Here is a 22,121-nt window from a genome sequence, read left to right on the forward strand (position 1 = left end):
GTGAGAGAGAGAGAGAGAGAGAGAGAGAGAGAGAGAGGGGTCAAACTTAACCCAATCGCAGAGTCCGGAGCTGAAGAGACAGTGGATTCAGACTGTTCCAGGACTGGGGGATCTCCACCTAGCTTCCAGAAAGGGGACTGTCCCTAGGGTTAGATTGCCCAGAGGTGATGATCCAGAAGTAGGAGTTTCCTGCTCATGTTCTGCTGTGCTTGTGGTTCAGGACATTGAGGGTATGTCTGCACTGTAATAAAACACCCACAGCTGGCTCATGTCAGCTGGCTTGGGCTCGTGGGGCTTTAAATGTGCTGTGTATATGGTCCCAAACTCACTGCAGTTGTACAGACCTGCAGCCCGAGTCCCGCAGACCCAGGTCAGCTGAAATGGGCCAGACAAAAGTGTTTTATTGCAGTGTAGACATACCTATAGTCATAGCAGAAGCCTGCTGTGAGGAGGCCAAGGGAGGCCTGGCAAATGCTGAAAGGGAGAGGCTGTGGCCAGCAGGAGATCTCTGCTCTTTGTTAGCTGGGAGCTACTCCCAGCAAGGAAAGCTCCCAGAGCTGTTTTCCTGTTTGTCATTGGCACAACACTGCTGTGAGGAAGCTCACCCAGCTAGATACTACCTGGCAAGCGTAGGGGACACTACTGTGAGGAAGCTCATGCTGGGGGAATGTTCCTTATTCTTGGCAGGACACTATTTGATGGATGTTCACATGATGCGAGTCCCAGCTGGCCAACGCTGGGCACTGCTGGGAGGATGCACCAATTGTTGTTGGTATATTCATGTTCACTGGCAGGCCAGGGCTGTGAGGGCGCTCGGAGATGATGGCAGGAGCCAAAACCAAACTGCCCAGGAAGGTAGGATGTGAAAGAATGCCCACCAGCACCCAGTAATGCAACAACCACCCCCATCCTGCACAGCAACACAACACCCACGCCTGCCAGCACAGTAACACAACAACCCTCATGCCTGCTCACAGCAACACAACTTGCACAGCACACGGTAGCGCAACAACAACCCCTACACCCACCAACGTACAGCAACACAACCCCCACATCTGCCAAAGCACAGCAACACAACAACACCCATGCCCGCCAACGCACAGCGACACGGCCGTGACCCTCCACATCCCAACACAACAACCACAGAACAGCAACCCCCATTCTCTGGCCTGCAGTGTGTGTGTTATAAACAGTGTCAGGCTGCCCTACAGTGCCCAAGGGCATGAGTACCAGCCTCAGGGCAGACTACTCAAAACCAGGGCACCAACCCCAAATTGGTTGTGAGTTCTGCATTTAGATTTCACCAACCAAGTATCAAGTATAAACTCGTCAAGTGCTATAACAGCCTTAATATGGAGTTACAGACAGTCCTATTGTGTACTCCGATCTGTCTTGCCACCCAGGTGAGCCTACCTTTGTGACAGATGATCCCTTACACCAAGTATCACGGCAATATTCAGGTTACTCCCAGTCCCAGAGAACCAGTTACTTACTCACGTCCATTGCATCATAGATTCTATACTAAAAACAACGCTTGTAGCCAACCCAATAATAAATTAACTACAATTTTTTAACTAAAGAAAAGGAACAAGAATCATCCACAAGGTTAAAGCAGGAAAACATAACACACACAAACAAGTTACAGCCTTAGGTTTCAAAAGGGAACAGAAGCTTCTATGGTAAGCAAGCTCTAGATGTCCTTTAGGGCTACCCCAGGCTAAACACTAGGGATCTTTTGCTTATGCCTAGTAATCTTTGCCCCCCAGCCCCACCCCAGTGTCCAAGTAGCATAAACATACAGTTCATCCTCCTGTCCACCAGCACTAGGGCCATTTACAAACCCAAGCCACCCCACTGGTCTCCTGTCCCTACATCGCTGAACTGTGGTTGGGGGAGTGAGGAGAACCTTCTTCATGGTGAAATTCACCCCTGTGGAGAGGACCTGCAAAAGGCCTAAGCACCCACAACTGCTCTAGATTGAGGGCTTAGGTGGGACTTAACTGGTACATGGACCTGCACTGCCCCTGTGCATGGGGGCAATTGCACCATTCACCCCTTCTTAGACTGTAAACTTGGGGCGGCGGGGAAGCAATGCTGTTCCCAAGGGCTTGCCCAGTGTCTAGTATAAACAGGGCCTTGATCCAGACTGAGGTGTCCAGGCACTACCACGAGGTACATAGAATCACAGGACTGGAAGGGACCTCGAGAGGTCATCTAGTCCAGTCCCCTGCACTCATGGCAGGACTAAGTATTATCTCGACCATCCTTGACAGGTGTTTGTCTAAACTGTTCTTAAAAATCTCCAATGATGGAGATTCTACAACCTCCCTCGGCAATTTATTCCAGTGCTTAACCACCCAGACAGGAAGTTTTTCCTTACATCCAACCTAAACCTCCCTTGCTGCAATTTAAGCTCATTGCTTCTTGTCCTGTCTTCAGAGGTTAAAGAGAACAATTTTTCTCCCTCCTGCTTGTAACAACCTTTTATGTACTTGAAATCTGTCATCCTGCCCCCTCTCTGTCTTCTCTTTTCCAGACTAATCAAACCCAGTTTTTTTCTATCTTCCCTTATAGGTCATGTTTTCTAGATCTTTAAGCAGTTTTGTTGCTCTTCTCTGGACTTTCCTGAAATGTGGCGTTCAGAACTGGACACAATACTCCAGTTGAGCCCTAATTTATAGTACATAGTATACAGGGATTAGAAGGAAGGATGATCTTGTATTGGTTAGGGTTTTTTATTCCTTTCTCCCCTTCTGCTGTGAGTTGCAAACTCAGCTGATGGCAGGAATTCCCTTGCAAGTCTCAAGTTCAAGGAGCATAGGGGGGTAAACAACAAAATCTTTGGTCCCTTTTAATGTTTCACTCTAGACCGCATGAGGTTGACGGGCCTTCCTTGTCGGGCTGGACACCACACCTTGTGTCGGAGACCAGCATTTCACACTTAGATAATGTTTCTCTTCTGTCTGGTGTTATATGTGGTTACAGAGGCTTACAATGCAAAAACACTCAAATATTACCGTAAAATATGGGCTACAGAGGTTATGAGTGAGATAAATGCAGGCAGGAAATCACAAGTGTTCCATACAGTCTAAATACTAACCACACTCTTATCATTCTAACGCCTGCCTTAACAATACCAACACACAGGTGAGCCAGACTGGTTCCAGCTACACATTTGTCAGTGTTGTGTGGAGACCTGGGAATCTTAGCGTGAGCTGGCTCTTGGTCTGCCAGCATCACAAGTACATTTTGTTATTTTATTTTTAAACCCTTTACTAATGTGGCTATTTTTATCTGAAGCCCTAAAAATCCACCCAAATGTCCTCCCCCGATGAGGTAAACAGGAGATGGGATTAGTGACATTACATTTAATCATCCCCTTTATTCCTACACAGGGGCTGGTTAACAAGGAGGCTTTTCTTCTCTCTGACCCATGTGTCACTCAGGGAGCATGCAGCCAAAGGGTTGTTCCTTTCTCCTCCTTTGAGGGGATCACAATGCTGAACTCTCATTCTTCTAGGGGCTGGAGTTACTTGGCATGGAGGTGTGTAATGCACTGATGCTATTCTGCCACAGAGCTCTGAAAGCCTCAGCACTGAACAGCCTGTTTGCAAAGGAGACGAGTCACAAGGACTAACAGTTTGATGCCAGGACAGCAGCTACAGGGACAGAAGCCCTCAGTCACAGACAGGCTGACATGGGGCAGCAGTTTCATGGAGGGACTGATTTTGAGGGGAGGTGCATGAACTATCAAGCATGTACAAAGTCCTGTAGTGGGACAGTAGCTCCAGCAGCAGGAAGCGTGTGTGGGGGAGGTTTACAAGGACTCACCCACCCATACCAATTGAAAAAGAATCCAAAAGTTTCCAATTCTCGCTATCTTTTTGTTCTGTTTTGTACAGCACCTAGCACAATGGGCCCTGGTCCACAACCGGAGCTCCTAGGTGCGACTGCGATACAACTAACAATATGAAGGCAGGAAACTGCTCTAACTGTGCGGGAGACGTCAGGGTTCCCCGACACAAGAGGGGCCTTATTTGTGGTTCTTCAGATTGTGATGGGATATCACGTGGGCATTCAAAGCCCGACATCTCACTCCCTAGACTGCTACAGTGCCCAGGCCTGACCTGGAAGATGGACACAGGATCTGGTGAGTCCATTCACCCAGATTAAAAACAAGCGCCTGAGAAAAGGAGTCGAGAGGTAGATCTACAACAGCAAAAAAAGAGCAATGGCAGCAACCCTCAGAGTCCGGGTCAACCGATTTGGGTTCATGGGGCTCATGCTGCAGGTCTAAAAATAGCAGAGTAGATGTTCGGGCTCGGGCTGGAGGCCGGGCTGCAAGATCCTCCCCCTTCACAGGCAGGAGAGCCCCAAATGTCTGCTCTGTTTTTAGCTCTACACCACAAACCCAAGTCAGTTGACCTGGGCTCTGAGACTAGCTGCCATGGGTTGGTTTTTCTGGCTGTGTGGACGTACCCTGGATGGCTCAGGATTGTCAGTGGGCTCTGGAGCCTTTCCCCGAGCTTGCTGGATTGAACACTCGGCTCATGGCCAGAATGACTGTCAGGTACTCCTTGTACACAGTAGATTGCAGGGCTGCAACCTGCAGGTCAGGCTTCTGTACCCGACCTGGACAAACTACAGAGTTTCCATCCTGGAGAGAGATACGAGAGATGTGGGACTGAAGACTGTTACCATCTTCTGGCTGTTTGTGGCCTACACGAGATGGGAAAGGAGGCCCCTTGGTTAGCACTGAATTGGCCTGGAGACTGAATGTCCCTCGTCCATTGAAGGGGTTGCCCTGTTTGGGATAAGTGGCAAGGATACCTCACCACTGCCCGTGCCACACCTGTTGTGCAGAGAATCAGAGGGCTCACGTCACTCTCCAGGGCGGCCAGCCTGACCCCATCCACCAGCACTAGGGCCATTTACAAACCCAAGCTACCCCACTGGTCTCCTGTCCCTGCATCTCTGAACTGTGGTAGGGGGAGTGAGAAGAACCTTCTTCACGGTGAAATTCACCTCTGTGGAGAGGACCTGCAAACGGCCTAAGCACCCACGTCTCCCCTAGATTGAGGGCTTAGGTGGGACTTAACTGGTACATGGACCTGCACTGGCCCCTGTTCATGGGGGCAATTGCACCATTCACCCCTTCTTAGACTGTAAACTTGGGGGGGTGGGGTGGGAGGAAATGCTGTTCCCAAGGGCTTGCCCAGTGTCTAGTATAAACAGGGCGCTGATCCAGACTGAGGTGTCCAGGCACTACCACAAGTTACATCGTATACAGGGATTGGGAAGAAGGATGGTCTTGTCCTGGACTGAAACTCTGGAGCGCCTGGTTCTGCCACAGGCTGCTGTGGGACCCGGGGGACATCATTATGCATGGGATCTTCTAAAGCAGCTCAGGGAGACCACATCTAATGGCACAGAAACCGATGGGGGTACACCTGAACTTGAATATATTGAGGATGGAGATCAGAAGGGGACATCTAACCAACAGAGAAGTGAGGCTCTGTAACAGCCTCCCATCAGGAGTAGGAGGGGGCAAAGAGCCTATCTACTTTTAAAATGGAGCGTGATACATTTCTGAACAAGATTACATGACAGAATTGCCTGCAATAACAGGGGACTAGATTTGAGGACTCAAGAGACTCCAGTCCTCCATTCCTACGTCCCTATGTTCCATTGACTTTCCATTAGAGCTGGGCATGGCAATCCCAGCTGTTATCTCTCAGAACCTCAATTCTCCATCTCTAAAAGGGAGACAACAGTCCTTCCTTTCCACCCATCCTTTGTCTGCCTTGCCTAGTTGGACTGCAAGTCATTTGGGGCAGGGACTGTCCCTCATTATGTACAGCACCTGGCACAATGAGACCCCCATATCAGTTGTGGCCTCTATGAACTACTGTAATAACAATGAACGATAATAATAACCTGGAACCCTAGTCTGAACCAGATGGGGATTTGGACTGAAGTGGAACCAGAATAAAGAAATGAAAAGTACGTAGCACAGGGTTCTTGCTGCTCTGCTCTTCTTCCCACTTCGGAGGTTCTTAACTTTACACTCCTTCCTCCAGAGGAGTTTTGAAGTCACAGAAAACATTTTCCAAACCTAATATTAGTTCCAGATGTTCACAGACATTTTGGTTTGTACCTCACTCTGTAAAACACATTTTCTCTCTCTTTTTTTCAAGTGCAGAGCCTGCTTTGTCTATGACATAATCTGCTAGCAGCCCCGCCAGTGTGCGCGCTCACTCGCGCGCTCTCCCCCTTCGAACAGCTCATGTTCGAACAAAGAGCATCCCTCATCTGCCAAGTTGTCACGCACATGGAGTTGTGAGTAATTTCCACAAACTTTAAGGAACAGTTTGGGATGCGATTCTTCCTTCTTCTTTTCTGGCTGCTGAGTGGAGAGCCACTCTCTCGCCATTGCACGGTGTTGAAAGTATGGTTTGCTTCGCACACAAATTCACCTTGAGAACAGTCCTGGTAACATCCAAGGTTTTGAGGGCTGTGTTTTTCTAAGCACCAGTAATAAGCCTTTAAAAGTGTATTTAGCCAGGGAGTTGGGTGGGCAGGTATTCCCTGAGAGGCCTTCATTTCTCTCACCCTCGCTCCCCAGCACCTCTGTCCTGCACACCGAGACAAAGAAAAAGCAGAGCTGGCTCCTGACCCTGCTCCTGGATGAAGAAGAGGATAAAATTATTTTTGGCTCAGGAAAAGGGCTTCTTCCACTTGCCAGCAGAATAGGAGGCCAAGGGTTTTGTCGAGATTAGATGCTGGAGCCTTTGGGGGACAGGCAGAGGGCCAGATGCCATACAGGAGCAAATCCTGCCATGCAGCCAGAGGGTGGGTTGGCACAGTGCTAGCAGAGGGCATTGCCAGGAATCACAATATTAGGAGGTTATAACTCTAATTTTTCTTTAAAAAATACGGATTATCTTCCCACTCTTAAGACCTGGAGATCTCAGGAATAAACTCCAGCAGCATCAAGACCATAGCTGGTTTTTGGATGGTATGGCTGTGCTGCCAGAATGACCCTGCTGTCTCTCTGTGGGAGGGGGCATGGCCAGCTGCCCTACTGAGAGAAGAAGAGTGAAAAACCTCAACTTGCCCCAAAACGGAAGCATAGCTTTTCCAGGGGGCTCCTGTTTTTAGGTTTTTGCTATTGATTTTATGCAAAAGTCACACAGAGACTGGTGACGGGCAGCAGTATGAGAAAGCAAGAGAAAGAGAGAGATACTCAACTGGAGGCACCCAGGGGCTCGTTCTCCGAGTAGCTGGGCATCCACACATCCAAATGAAGTCAACGGAACCAGCGGAGCTCAGCGCCTTGGAAAAATTAGGCCCCTTGGTGTCTCCAGTTGGACGTCCAAAAATCAAGGCATCTAAAATTAGTAGCTCCACAGGCTTGAGAAAGGAGGGAACATTTGGATACAAACAACTGACAGAAGAGAGAATTTTGGGGTTTGCTCTTTATTTATTTATTTTTTAATGTCTGTTCGTTGTTTCTGTTTTTGTGTGTTCAGAGTGAGGGGCATGCGGCTCTCGGGAGTGATTTTCTTTGCACGTCTAACACATGGCAAAAAGAAAAGAAAATAATAATAATAATCTGTATTTCCTGCTGCAGCTGTCACACGGAGGTCCAGCCACATCAAAGAAGAAACCCCATGTTTCCCTTGTCTGGCCTCACCTGACAAATGTGTGAACAATCTGGAATCTCCATCCAAAACACAGTGCTTCCTTTACCGTGTTGCTTTCCTTTTGCATACTGAGGGTGCCCCTCCAAGGCAAAGAACAAACCTGCCATGCTTGGAAACTGGAACCGTAACCCAGGCATTGCAACGGCATTGGATAGCTTTGGAAATGGAAGTCAGTGACAGGGAGGGAGGGAAACTTACTTTGAGACCGGGACTGAGGTGTAAACAAATGAGGGGCATCAATTCTGACTGCCCATAGCGGAGGCCCCTGCAAATGATCAGTGGCCTCAGAAGGATGCGCTGATCTTTCCCCTGACAACGAAAATCTAGCCTCTGTAGCACAGATGCTTAGTAATGGGGGCCATATAAATACCTGAGAGAGAAATCTGACAGGAAGAACAGATGGGACCAAAAATCCCTGCTGGTATAATTTGGTGCAGCTTCCTTGGTTGCTCCAGTTTACACCAGAAGAGAATTTAGCCCATAGGTACTTAGAAAGTTACAGAGTGAATAAACCCACAAAAATCCACCCACCACTAATAGCCAAATTCTTCTCTCGCCTGCATTTCCCTGGCTTGCCCCTGCCGAGCTGAGAGAAGGAATTGGTTATGAATGATCACAGTGAGATAGCGCCTCTGACGGAATCATCACACACTCAGAGTCCCAGGTTCCCAGGACTCATCCTCCGTCAGTCACGATCAGGAGTCTTCTGCTCATTGCCAGCCAGAGGCACTTTAATGTCCCCCTGCCCCACCCTGGTGCGGGTGCCAGCACCCTGCCCTGCACTGAAAAGGCGCATGGCCAGCTCCTGCTTAGTCTGCAACAACAGCAACGGAAAGCCTTTCTGAAGAGGAGCCTCTACTAGTCACCAGCCTGTGGCTTGGCGCACACACACCTCCGTGCTACCCATCTGGATACAAAGGTGTGTCAAAGTGACTGCGACTGGAGCGAGGTGTTACACGGTCACAAGAGTATCTGGAGGGCGCTGAGCCTGTGCCAAAGAGAGAGCAGTAGTGAGGGAACGGTCTCAGAACCAGCAGGCTTCTGGCGGGCTACGCTCACCAGCGCAGATGCTGTGGGCACATCTGTGCAGGCCTCATGGAGAGGCTCAATCTGTCTGGTAGCACTTCAGAGTGACGCCCACCAGCCGGGCCCGTTCCTCAGGCTTCTGCAGAGCATGGTTTAGTAATGCATACAGTGGTGGAGCCTAGCCCCTGCTAGCGCTGACATGTGTAGCCTCTAGGAGGCGCTCAGACAGCACGGCAATGAGCATGGGATGGGGAGACAGATAGCACCAGGAAAAACAAATGTAAGCAACCCCGCCCACATGTAAACCACCTAGCCTGTGAGATTTGCAACACAATGTTCCAAAGAAAGAACCTGTAATGTAGAGAGAGAGAGAGAGAAAAACCCACATGCACCATAACTTTGAACTTTCATAGTTAAATGAACCCCAAATCCTCCATTAATTGCAAGATAAGGAACCGAGTTTTGCCTGGTTTTCTCACCGAGCAGAGCTTGAGCAGCAGCTTTCAACACCTTTGGTGCTATGTTTTAGAATACATCATTTTTAATTACTCATCCAGACCCATCGACAAGTTTCACATCCTTCCACCTTGACCTGCAGGCCCCTGAATCATGCTCTGAGTCTCAGCCAAAACACTGACGAGCCTCAGGGGACTGGGTCCACGTTCTGTGTTTATAGCTAAACTCCAAAACCAGGTGAGTTTCAGGTGCTGTTAGCGAAGCTTTGCACAGCTCTAGCTGAGGTCTCAGTTTTGTAGGTTGCCCAGTTGCTACAAAACTTTTGAAATGCAAATAACTTCTTTGTAGTTACCAAACACTTTTCTCTCATTTTTCCAAGTAACAGAATCTACAGAGGCCTTCAGCAGCCACTCCCGGTACAGGAGCTTTGACACTACACTCCAGCTGGTGTCTGTGTTCCGTACCCTTCTGCACAAAGCCAACAAAATCCCAAGGACAGAGCTCGGATTGCTGTGGCCAGCAATCTCGGGCACAGAATCAGTTAACATTGCTGCGGCATTTCCGGAGCTGCTGCCCTTTGTCCTCACCTACCTGTGTAGAGGTCAGTGTCCGTGTACTCATCAACCTTCTTGTGCTGAAGGATGTAATCGGAGACCTTTGTCCCGATCGCAGGCTGGACGTCCAGCCACTCCAGAGAGACCACGGTGCTGGAGGGCTCTACGCTGGGGGATAAGCGCAACCTGGGCAGGGCACAAACAAAGCAGAACTCCTGGAGATCAGCTTGCACTCTGAGGAAAGGCAGCCTGTTAAAGCAGCTTCTGAACATATGCCTATGGGCTCTCTCGCACATTCAGACACAAACACATGAACACAAGAAACACGGAGACAATAGGAAGCGGAGGGAGAAAAAAAACAAAAAAGGAAACTTTCAGCCAGGTGGAGTCAGATACTGCTGTATGCTGTTCCCTCCTCCACCTGCTCCCTGAAGAACCTTGGCCTCGTGACTCCTGATTCAGTGTCTCTGGGCTATGCACCTACTGCCGACTGAGAGTGGCTAAACTCATCCCATCTGAAGGGCTCTCCACCTTTTCATTTAACACCTTCATAACTACGTCCCTGCAATCTCAGATCAGCTCAGTGACCCTATGGAGAATGGATATCAAGCAGCACGAGAGAGTGAAAGAGGAGAGCAAGAAGGTCAAACTTTCCCTCTGTGTGTCTCCATGCTACCCAGCTTATACCCAGATGGGGTATAAGTGAAGAGAGAATCTAGCTCAGGTTGTGCCTGAATGGGAGTGAAGGACTGCAAGAGTGTGCACGTCCAAGAGTGTGTACGGGTGTGTGTGTGCAAGAGGGCTTGTGAGCGAGTCTCAGAAATGTGTGTAAGCAAAAGAAAGAGAGGGATGAATATGTACGAAGTGTGAGTCAGAGAGCGTGTGTGTGTGAGAGAGAGAACGGGAGTGTATGTGTGAGGAGAGAGAGAGGGGTCTGATTCTTCATGGTATGTGCCTTGTATCATAGAATTGTAGGACTGGAAGGGTTCTTGAGAAGTCATCTACCTCAGCCCCTTGCACACATGGCAGGACACCATCACCATCACTGACACCAGTGCAAAGAAGAGCATAAAGTGCCACCAGGTCAGAATCATGCCGACTTTGCGCCCCCTTAGGACTGTAGTCAATGACAACACAAGGTGCAGGGCTATTAACAACTAGGCTCTGAGAGTACCAGTGTATTTGCTGAGCTCAGGATGGGAAATCAATGCCATCTGAGGGTATTGGCTTACTAAAACGATGTTCTCTTCCTAGTGGAGAGCTGAAGCCAGTCTCTCTTCCTGCTGTTTCAGCTAATTCCTCATCAGTTTGCTCCTGATTTGTTCTCGCTCTGACAAGCCACAATGAACTGCATTGTAATTCCATTTCTTTCACCGTTTTAAATCCCATTCTACAAGCCGTACTAATAAGGTGATGAAAAATAACAAAGAAACCTCCCAGGGCCACAGGCAGCATCAGGATATCTGAAAGGCCTTAGTCACACAGCAAGATGCACTGGGCCGGGGACCTGAGTTTGAATGCAGGAGCCAGGAGGCACCTGTGGGCAAAACCGTAACCCCACTCAGCAAACCAGAAGGGGACTGAGTATGTGCTGACCACACCACAACATAGAAGTCATTCACCAAGAGATACATACACAGGCTGAGGGAGAGGACTGCAGTTTGGGAGTCCATTCTCGTCGAAGGCATTCAGGTCACATCGGCACCAATCCTCGATAACGTCTCCTTTCCCTGAGCACCAGTATGAGCTCATCAGGGCTCCCCTGAAGGCCTGGAAAGTTTTATTAAAAAGAAACAAACATGTAAACGCTGAAAGCTCAGGGAAATCAGCTAACACCTAGTCCTTACCCTGCCCCAATTATCAATGTCAATGTCATTAGATCTGGAAAGGATGAAGTAGGGGCTTGTGCATGCAATGGGACTCAGGAGACCTGGGTTTAATTCCCAGCTCTGCCACTGACTTCCCATGTGTCCTTGAGAAAGTCATTTACTCTGTGCTTCAGTTCCCACGTCTGTGGGATAATGGGGGATAATGATTTGGTCTTGATTGTTTAGACTGTACACTTCTTCCAGCAGGGTCTGTATCTCTTTATGTATCTGTACAGCGCTGACCACAAAGGGAGTCTTTTGAGATGTAAAAGGGCCCATGTGGTCCCCTGGGACTTTATTGCAGAAGGACAGGGATAAACCCAATTCCAACAAATCTGGGCTCCCTTAACTTGACCTGAAGTTTCAGTAGGATGTACTACTGTTCTTTACTTCCAACTTTTAATATTTCTTATGCTCCACCCCAGAACTGACTGCATTTCAAAGGTGAGCAGAGTGACTCTTGAATAAAAAGCACCCAGGGGCCATCATGCATGCTGTACTCACACACTCCTGACTCATATGAGCAGTCCAGCTGAAGTGAGTGGTGCTACTTGCTTGAGTAAGGATTACTCACAAGAGTAAGAATTGCAGGACTAGGTACCCTAGTAGGTACAACCAGAAGAGTTTGTAAAAGCACTTTAGGGAGTGCATCTAATGGAAATTATTAATACCTATGCACTGCCATTAACATGACAAGAACTCCTCACTGCGGTTGCTACCGCCTCAGAGGACTGATACTACAATATAAGCCTCAGAACCAATAATGATCCTCATGGATCAGACAGCATGATTGGCCCTAGATTAGTAAAGGTGAAATCATTTTTTAAAAAATCTAACTTCCTTAGAATCTATTCCTGATGATTGTTCACTTTTTGCTGTTCACTCGGCTTAGGACAGAGAGACAGAGCAGGTCAGTTTCACTGCCTGGTTCTCACGCGCTAGCCCCAGGCTGCTGGAGCTGAGTTGCTAATACCGCAGGGGAACGCTTAAAACAAAACCAGCACCCGGTCTAGTGGTTCAGCTCTGTAACTGGGTCTCAGGAAACCCGGGTTGTAGAGACAGGAGTCCCTCCCACCGGCTGCGTAACCTTAAGTTGCTTCACCTCTGTTGCCCCTCTCCTCCTTTGTCGGTCTCCTCTACTTAGACCATTAGCTCTTTGGGGCAGGGGCTGTCTCCCACTACGTACAGCACCTGGCACCCAGGTGTTCCAGCCTCCATTCAGGTTTCTAAGAGATATGGCAATAATGAAACTCTGACTTCACTGTAATTGTTTTTTAAAATCTGCTTCTATTAGCTTTTGCAATTCCTTTCCCAAGGTATTAGAAGACCTACATTTTGGACCCCAGACTTCTGAGCAGTGTCCCCTATATACCTAACAGCTCTCTTGGCTTTCCTGCCCCAGCCAGCTCTGATCTGACAAATCCCCAGTACTTAAAGCAGCACTACTTCACCCCCTTCAAATCTCCAAAAGTGCCCGACCGCAGCTGCCTGGCCCACGTGAGAAGACTAACTTTAAGGGCTACACCTTAAAGCCTGAAATCACCCCTTGGAGGGGACAGGAATGGCTTCAGCAGATTTGGTATTTAACACAACACTGTAGTAAAAGCACCTTCCTCGAACCATTGAGAAAAAGGGTATAAATAGAGACATACATCACACTCTATTGTTTCAGAGTAGCAGCCATGTTAGTCTGTATTCGCAAAAAGAAAAGGAGGACTTGTGGTACCTTAGAGACTAACCAATTTATTTGAGCATAAGCTTTCATGAGCTACAGCTCACTTCATTGAATGCATCTAATGAAGTGAGCTGTAGCTCACGAAAGCTTATGCTCAAATAAATTGGTTAGTCTCTAAGGTGCCACAACTCCTCCTTTTCTTTTTACTCTATTGTTTGGGATTTTGACAATTTCCCCAAACACGCAACCACCTTTATAATAAGGCGCCTTGAGTCACCCAAGTCTGCAATATTTCTGCTTCCAGGCATTTATTAAATGTTTTCCACTCAAAAAATAAAAATAAAAAATAAAAATAAAAAGCGGGGGGGAGGGAAGGGGATGAGAAAGAGAGCAAAAGAGAGAGAAAATACATCATTACTCTTTAGATCCTAAGTAAAAGCCTAAAAGCGGAAAGGGTATTTTTAGACAATTAGAGAATGTCTAGAAGAGACAGACAGACAGATCAGATACATGAGAATGAATTGTCTCATGTTGCAACCACATAATAATCTCTCAACCTCTGTATTACCCAGAGGGTCTGCTATAACTAATGTGACCAGGAATTAATGAAAAGGAAAAATACATAAGCAAAAATACATCAGTCCCATTCCATAACTGGGGGATGTGGGGGGCTGTACTGCTGACCTAGGTACGATGCCATAGGTGGCTGCCCAGGATGATTCTTTCTAAATGGGCCCACAGCTTGGATGGGATTTCCTGATGGTTTTGAAAGAAGAGGAGAAACTGACACATGGATTTTAGAAAAGCATGAGGGAGCCTGAGAGAGAGAGAAGGTTGGATTTCCAAGAGGATTTGAAGGGCATGGAGCTGAGAGTACTCTCCAGCCAGGCCAGGAATGGGGAAGGAATGACATTAGATCATCCTTGGCCTTTGAACTGCTCCTCCTGCTCCATGTTATGTGTCCTGCAATAGACTCACTGTTTACAGCTCCCTGCTGGCCCGCATGGGTGCGGGCTCCCCTCACATCTCCAGCCAACAGGGGAGACTCGGGGAGCTTGCTTGGAGTGAGCGGGGCCATGTGCAGCGTGTCGGAGCAGAGCACCAGGTGGAGCTGAAGAGAGAGAAAACACCTGAACCACTCAATAGGAAATAGCTTCCAGCTCTCTGAGCTCAACGTCCGCTAGCGCCTATGGGGTGGGAGCCTGCAGAGACAGCTGTGTCAGGCTGCCCAGGAAAGTCACCTGGGCCCAAAGCAAGGTCTGCTAAGCAATGGATTTCCTCTCAGTGACTACACTGCCCTCCTGCCACCCCCGTACCGCTAGGGTTGCCAGGCGTCCAGTTTTCAACCGGAATACCCAGTCAAAAAGGGTCGTGGCAGCTCCTGTGGGCACTGTTGACCGCGCCGTTAAAAGTCTGGTTGGCGGCAAAGTGGGGCTAAGACAGGCTCCCTGCCTGGCTCCGCGCAGCTCCCGGAAGCAGCTGGCACGTCTCTGCGGCCCCTAAGTGGCCGGCAATCAGAGAAGCGCCGCACGATGCCCCCGCCCCTTAGCTCAGCGCCTGCAGCTCCCTTTGGCTGGGAACCGTGAGCAATGGGAGCTGTGACGGGGGTGCCTGCGGGCGTGGGGCAGTGTGCAGAGCCCCCTGGCCCCTCTGCCAGGAGCCATGCAGAGCTGGAGCTGGCAGGCAGGGAGCCTGCCGTAGCCCTGCTGCGCCGCTGACCCGCAGCCACTTGAGGTAAGCGCCACCTGACTAGAGCATGCACCCTGCACCCCCTCCCGCACCCCAACCACCTGTCCCAACCCTGAGCCCCCTCCTGCACCCCACACCACTCAGCCCTGGCCCCACCCCAAGAGCCCACACCCCTTGTCCCAGCCCCGTGAAAGTGAGTGAAGTTGGGGGAGAGTGAGTGATGGAGGGAGGAGGGATGGAGTGAGTGGGATCAGGGCCTCAGGGAAGGGGCGGGGCAGGGGCGTTTGGTTTTGCGCGATTAGGAAGTTGGCAACCCTATGCACTACACACTGCCTTTCTGCCACCTGCGCACCCTCCCCACTGCCCCCTACCATCCCCACACTGCCCTCCTGTGACCCCCAAACCCCACACTGCCCCCAACCACCCCCTCACTGCACACCGCCCTCCTGCCATCACCGCACCCCACACTGCCCCCGGCCACCCCTGCACCGCACCCTACCATCCCTGCACCGCACCCTGCCGCCTGCCACCCCCTCACCGCACACCACCCTCCTGCCACCCCCGAACCTCACACTGCTCCCTACCACCCCCTCACTGCACACCACCCTCCTGCCACCCCCGAACCTCACACTGCTCCCTACCACCCCCTCACTGCACACCACCCTCCTGCCACCCCCGCACCTCACACTGCTCCCTACCACCCCTTTCACCGCACACCACCCTCCTGCCACCCCCGAACCTCACACTGCTCCCTACCACCCCCTCACTGCACACCACCCTCCTGCCACCCCCGCACCTCACACTGCTCCCTACCACCCCTTTCACCGCACACCACCCTCCTGCCACCCCCGAACCTCACACTGCTCCCTACCACCCCCTCACTGCACACCGCCCTCCTGCCATCCCCGCACCCCACACTGCTCCCTACCACCCCTTCACTGCACACCACCCTCCTGCCACCCCCGCACCTCACACTGCTCCCTACCACCCCCTCACTGCACACCGCCCTCCTGCCATCCCCGCACCCCACACTGCTCCCTACCACCCCCTCACTGCACACCGCCCTCCTGCCACCCCCGAACCTCACACTGCTCCCTACCACCCCCTCACTGCACACCACCCTCCTGCCACCCCCGAACCTCACACTGCTCCCTACCACCCCCTCACTGCACACCACCCTCCTGCCACCCCCGAACCTCACACTGCTCCCTACCACCCCTTCACTGCACACCACCCTCCTGCCACCCCCGCAGAGCACCCTACCATCCCCGCACCACACACTGCCACCCCCCATCACACACCACCCTCCCGCGACCCCCGCACCCCACACTGCCGCCTGCCACCCCCACTGAGCTGCCACCACATTACCTGTACTGTTCTCATACCGTTACTCTTCACATCTATGGCCCTTGCTGTCTCTGCCAACCCATCCGAACCCGTGCCCAGTCTGCTGTCACACCATCATCCGAAAGCCTCACAACCTCAACCCCAAATGCTGCCGCCCCCTTGCACTCTCCCCCTACACACTGCCCGTGTGGTGCACGCCTGCCATGCCAGACACCCTGGCACCATCACAACATGCCCGTACATCCTCCGTCTGCGTCATGTCGCCGTGCACTCACACTGCCCCGAGGATGGTGCAGCAGTGGGTGCATGGTCACTGGTATTCACGAACATGCATGCGCTAGGCTTCCACAGAGTCAGAGGTCGGTGCTTTTGCAGCTCTTTCCCCCTCGCCTGGGCTCGCTCCTTGCTGGATACCCTGGCCACCTAATGATGTAATCTCATCCACCAATGGCCATACCCTTTAGCCCCATCCAAGAGTTAATTTCTTTTTTGTTGTTTACAGGAACTACATGCTCCCCCCCCCCCCATTCCCCCGCAACCTGACACACTTTAATTCGATCCTGCAGGTACAGAGCCCTGATCTGCCTTGTGTCAACCTTTACACAAACGAGGTTAGCCCATCGATGCGTCCTTCAATTCCACTCATTAGGCTGAGCGCACCTACGCGCAGTAACAGAGTTACACGAGAAACAATGGGCCCCCGGCCCTGACAGCAGCCTCTATTCAATTTCGCTGACATTTGTTTATGGAGGAGCAGCTGGCTGACGTCAAACCGAGCCAGGAGAGGCTGGGCGTCGGGCTCAGCAGACAGCCAGTGGGCAGGCTTCGGCAGAGCTGCGCGTTGCTTGTTTTTAATCAGGGTTTCTAGTAAGTGTGTGCGCTGGGGAGTGTGTGCGTGGGGAGCTGGGTCGGAGGGGGGGGATCAGAGGAAGGGAAGAAGTCAGGTGCTTTGGAAAAACAGGTCGCGACAAAGGTCAAAGCAGTTCCTGAAGCAGGATTCCAGCAGAATCCTGCAGCCTCCAGGAAGCTGCATTACCCTTCCAGGACACCACTGTACAATCCTGGGGCTCCAAATTCCCTTTGGGGCCACCGCGTTGCCCCTCAGGGCTCCATGTCTACCTTAGCGTACCCACTGTAACCTTCAGGGGTTCCCTGATGCCTTCAAGGGACATTGCCACAACATTCAGGGCTCTGCACTGTGCTTAGGTGCCCCTGCTGCAAAGTGGGGTGCCCAGCTGATTCTGCCGTAGCCTGTAGGAGTCCAGTACCTCCTCCTGTGGGACCACCCAGTAACCTTCAGGAATTCTCTGCTGCCCGGTAGGGACGTAGTACTTGATGAGTGGAACCTGCCTGGCTCATTGGGTACGAATGTGTCTTTTGGGGGTGCTATCTGGTTCTTGGAGGGGCTCAGTCTCAGACAGCGGTAATGCTCAAGGGCTATCTGCTACCCTGCAAGCTGGGCTGTCACCGTAACCCGGCTGCCTGCTTGCTTTCTCCCTCTCCTGAGCATCGTAAAGAAGGAAGGGATGCTGCACAGAGCCCGCTTACATAGACAAAGGTGAAACTGCAATCACTGTAATCCAAACAGTGACCCTCAGGGGGAAAAAGACTGCTTGCAGATGGCAATGGTGGGACACATATGAAGGGGGAGAGATCTGCCATATATCCATCTTTGATTATCGAGTGTATCTTCAAACACAGCTGTGCTCGGGCCCAAAACACCTTTAATCCAGCCCCAACCCTGGGCGACTGAAGACTCTCTGTTCCCTGTCTTGGCATTAGGGCGTCTGTGACTGGGGGCTAATCCCCCGGGAGGCTACCCTTTCTTGTCCTTGACACAGCTACCTCATTGCTTTGGTGTCTGTGATTGAAAGGTACTTCTCCCCGCTCCCATACCCAAAGTTAACCCTTCTCTCTCTTCGACATCACCGTCTTAGGACATTGGCAAGGGAGGCCCACAGCACCATAAAGTTAACCCTGGATGTGCTGATTTAGCGCCCGATCCTGGCTAAGTACTGAGCCATGGCAAGTCAAGGGACGTGAGGGTGCTCAGCACCTCACAGGGTTGGGCCCTCCATGTTGGAGGCGCCTGGGATGGCAGAGTAACTCCCTTCCCACAATGCACTGAACAGGCTGCTTGTCCTGTGGGAGCTAACCACTCCCCAGCACCCCGACCCTGCTCTGAGTCCTCAGGCAAATTTCTCCTTCATTTTAAAGTATTCAAATTGTATGGCTTCCCTGTGAGTCAGGGCACTTGGTTTACATCCTTCAGTGCCAGAGGAAGATTTGTGAGAGTAGAAACTGGCTCAGAAGTTTTATTTTCTAGATGAGGAGTCATGCCATTAGATATATAGCGTTATGAATCACCGCAACAGCATCAAATTTGCTCTTAAAGGTATAATAAGACTGACACCCCACACCCACACATACCCATATAATGGATTGATGGTTCCCCCCCCAAGACGGCTACTTTGTTTGTTTCGACGTGAACAAGACATAAAGGGCCGTAAAACCCCATCTTGCCATACGTTGAGTCTATTCTTAACAAATATTAGGAAAATGAATGACCCACGTACCCCATCTATCATTGACGTGAGTGCAGATGGGTCTTTCTTCCCCTCTTGTTTGTGCCACGGGGAACACAGGGCTTGCTTAGTTTTCATGGCTCAGAGGCTCCGCAATTGAATACAGAAACATTTTAACAGTCTGCTGACAGCTCAAATCCGGGTGAGAAAGGGAAGGATGGAAAGTCATTCCTGTATGACAGCTTTTTGGTGGTTGCTGGGAAATGTCCTGCGGGCCCCAGTCCAGCTCCCAGGACCTTGAACACAAAGAAAGTTCTAACACCAGGGCTGACTGAGGAACAGCTGCAGGATAGTGGGGAGGGAGAATCTACTTCAAGTGCCCGAGCTTTCAGGCCAGCCTTCTCATAAGGACTCAACACCCACCATGGGGCTCAGGATTTCCAAAGAGCTCAGAGAGTTGGGTGCATGTTGGGTGCTGAGCATGTCTGAAAATGTGGCCTCAGCTGGAGCTGCTAAGGATTGGAAATCTGGCCTTACTTATTCTTTGGATCAAAGAACTTTTGTGGTTAGTACATGCCTCATTTTCAGGAAGAATTACAGAGGGGAATATATGGATCAGGGGGAAAAATGCAGGCAGGTTGAATGCGGAAGTGAATTTCTGTGAGGGAATCTGGCTATAGACTGTTTGGATGGATTATTCCAATAGAAATTGGCTATTCTGGTACATTGTGTGTCTTGCATTGGTTTCCCGGATAAGCCTCTCAAACCTTAATCTCTGTTTTCCCCCAGTGACTAACTTCTTGGTTAGACCAACCTCAGCAATAAATGAGAGTTCCATCTTTTTCTTGTTACTCCATGGCCTCCTTCAGACAGTACAGGGGACAGCCCCTTTGCCAGGAGGAATGGGTAAAGGGCTCGAAATCAGCACGTCTCTCAAAACCAAGAGGAGCTTCTAACCGAACGATGAATGCAATCATGGAGTCTTTTCTGCATCTGACAGCAGGGTGCTAGATGCCTGGGTTCCATTGTCAGTTCTGCTGCTCATGCATTGGGATACCTTGGCCAACCTGCTTCACCACCCCATGCCTCAGTTTTCCCACCTGTAAAATTGGGATAATAATCCTTCTTTATCACATCGGAGTGCCTGTGACGCTAAAAGGAAGGCATGGGGTTCCTCTCTTTATGCCCATTTATCCATTTTGCCTATATATAAATTGAGTGCATGCTCTCATGATGGTGAACCTGAACAAGATGCTGAGAAGACTTATTCTCTTGCAGCTCATTGCAAAGGGCATTGAGAAAGGAGCACCCATCTACTAGGACATTGTGGATCATCCCAAAAGAGTTAGATACAGATCTGATCTTTCTTATGCCTCCATCATCCTTTATGGGATAGCAGACTTTCCACTGTGACCCTCCATTCAATGGGCTGTTACTCAAAGCTGCTTTCCCTCTTGTGCATCATACATGCCTTGTTTCTACTGTGTAGTCTGACTGCCTCTAGACCCCATCTGTTACTCTCTGGTCTCCGAGGTGCACCCTGTGACCTGGCTATGTGGTCTCCATGCATTTCCAAGGCATCAATAAAGGTATCTCTAGGCAACGCTACATGAGTTCCAAAGTCACGTCACATCCCTCTGGAAAGAAGAACCAAGGCCATGGCCCCATTCTTCCATTCTGAAGCTGCTAACTTAGCCAAAACATGGGATCGGCTTGATCTCTGGTGGCAGTTAGTCCCACAGCCAAGACTAACATCCTGCTTTTCTGTACCACTAACTTGACACTGGGGTTCATTAACCACACAATCCTCCTGGTCAAACACAGCTACGGCTGTGGGGAGTGGAGCAAGGAGTGCCCTTCAGATACAGCAGCCAGTTCGTACCTTTATCATGATAACAGGGCAAATCCTGTGCAGATAAATGCTACAAGTTTTTACAGCACCTAACACAAGGGGATGCTGATCCATGACAAGGGCCCCTATGCACTACAGTAATACAAATAATGCCCTGGGCATTATTCATTGGCATTCATTTATTGGCGAGTGAAGGTTCTGCAAGGATTAGGGCCATATAAGCACCTAGACAGACAGAACCGTAATCTCAGGTCAGACCTCGGTTTCAGTGCATTTCAAACCCAGCAGCATGGCTCAATGGGCTTCAGCAGGAGATAAATGCTACTCCATATAAGTTACAACATCTAATAGAGGAGATAAAAATAAAGGACTTCCCAGACCAGGGACTCTTTCCAGGATTATGGAGTTTGCGTCTGCAAGTCTGTTCCAGATTCAGAGCAAAGGAAGGTGAAATTTCCCTACTGTTGTTGGCAGGCGACCACATCTTCTAGTGCTCACACCCTCCTCTTCTCTGGCTGCTTTTCCCTGGGGAGCAGTATCTCCTGCTGTTCATCCTGTGAAGGGACTTCAACATTTTGCCAGAAAGCTCAGGGTGCTGGAAAGGATCCAGGATGGGCAATGCACTGGCTTCTATTATTGATGGGAACCAAGGGAGCAGCAGAGGAAACTGGAAAACCTGGCAGCATCAGACAACATTCATACTGTAGCGACAGTCCCGTCCAGGCGAGTCGGCTTTGCTTTCACACCTAGAATACAAAGCTCCCTATTATAGCACAATAGGTCAGATCAGAGCGGGCCTATTCACTAATGCAAGTCGGATGTGGACGAGATCCATATCAGGAAGAGGCCCGAGTGGCTAAACTTTGCACAGCGTATTAATGCAAGAATGATGAGTGCCAATTAATAGATATAAACGGCCTTCCCTTCCCCCCTCCCCCCCCCACTCAATAACAACGTTGTCCCCAGTTGCTCTGGCTCCCTTGCGACTTTGTCCATGGAAAAATAAATTACTGGCACCGACCTTCCATGTCTTCAGACTCTGCTTTGGGGGAATTATCTGCGTGCACAGAATGTTTTCTTTTCTTTCAGAAGCTTGCCTGGCCTTCCACTTCTGCGCAGTCTGGCGGGACTAGGACCCAAGAGTGCTTGGAGAAGCTGGCGAGAGCTGCAGTGTTGGAACCAAGGCCCTATGAATGCCAGTTTCCCTGGCATTGCTGCCAGTCACAGGTACAGATTTTTCCTCCCCTCCCCTCCCCTAAAACAAGCAGCTCTGGGATACCACAGAGAAACAACCCTGAAAAATGTGACCAATGGGAAGGGGCACAAATGTCTGTCTGCTTGAACAGACTTCAAGGGATAAGAGCAAAATATCACAACCTTGTATGCAGTGCCTCCTGGCCAGCTGTAGGTCAGAAAGTGCTCT

The 22,121-nt window shown here is 50.3% G+C and overlaps 1 protein-coding gene across 4 annotated transcripts in view; it reads right to left on the reverse strand.

Annotated features, from left to right (window-relative positions):
- ASTN2 (astrotactin 2) overlaps nucleotides 1–22,121 on the reverse strand; it is a 604,755-nt gene that overhangs the window by 138,032 nt on the left and 444,602 nt on the right. For all 4 annotated transcript variants that reach the window (XM_048822555.2, XM_075120548.1, XM_048822557.2 and 1 more), the window contains 2 exons: nucleotides 11,379–11,512; nucleotides 9,780–9,928 (listed from right to left, as the gene is read on the reverse strand). In XM_048822555.2, coding sequence (XP_048678512.1) covers nucleotides 9,780–9,928; nucleotides 11,379–11,512 — 283 coding nt within the window. The remainder of the gene's footprint in view (nucleotides 1–9,779; nucleotides 9,929–11,378; nucleotides 11,513–22,121) is intronic.

This window comes from Caretta caretta, chromosome 16 (assembly GCF_965140235.1).
Source record: "Caretta caretta isolate rCarCar2 chromosome 16, rCarCar1.hap1, whole genome shotgun sequence".
In the NCBI taxonomy this organism is placed as follows: domain Eukaryota; kingdom Metazoa; phylum Chordata; order Testudines; family Cheloniidae; genus Caretta; species Caretta caretta.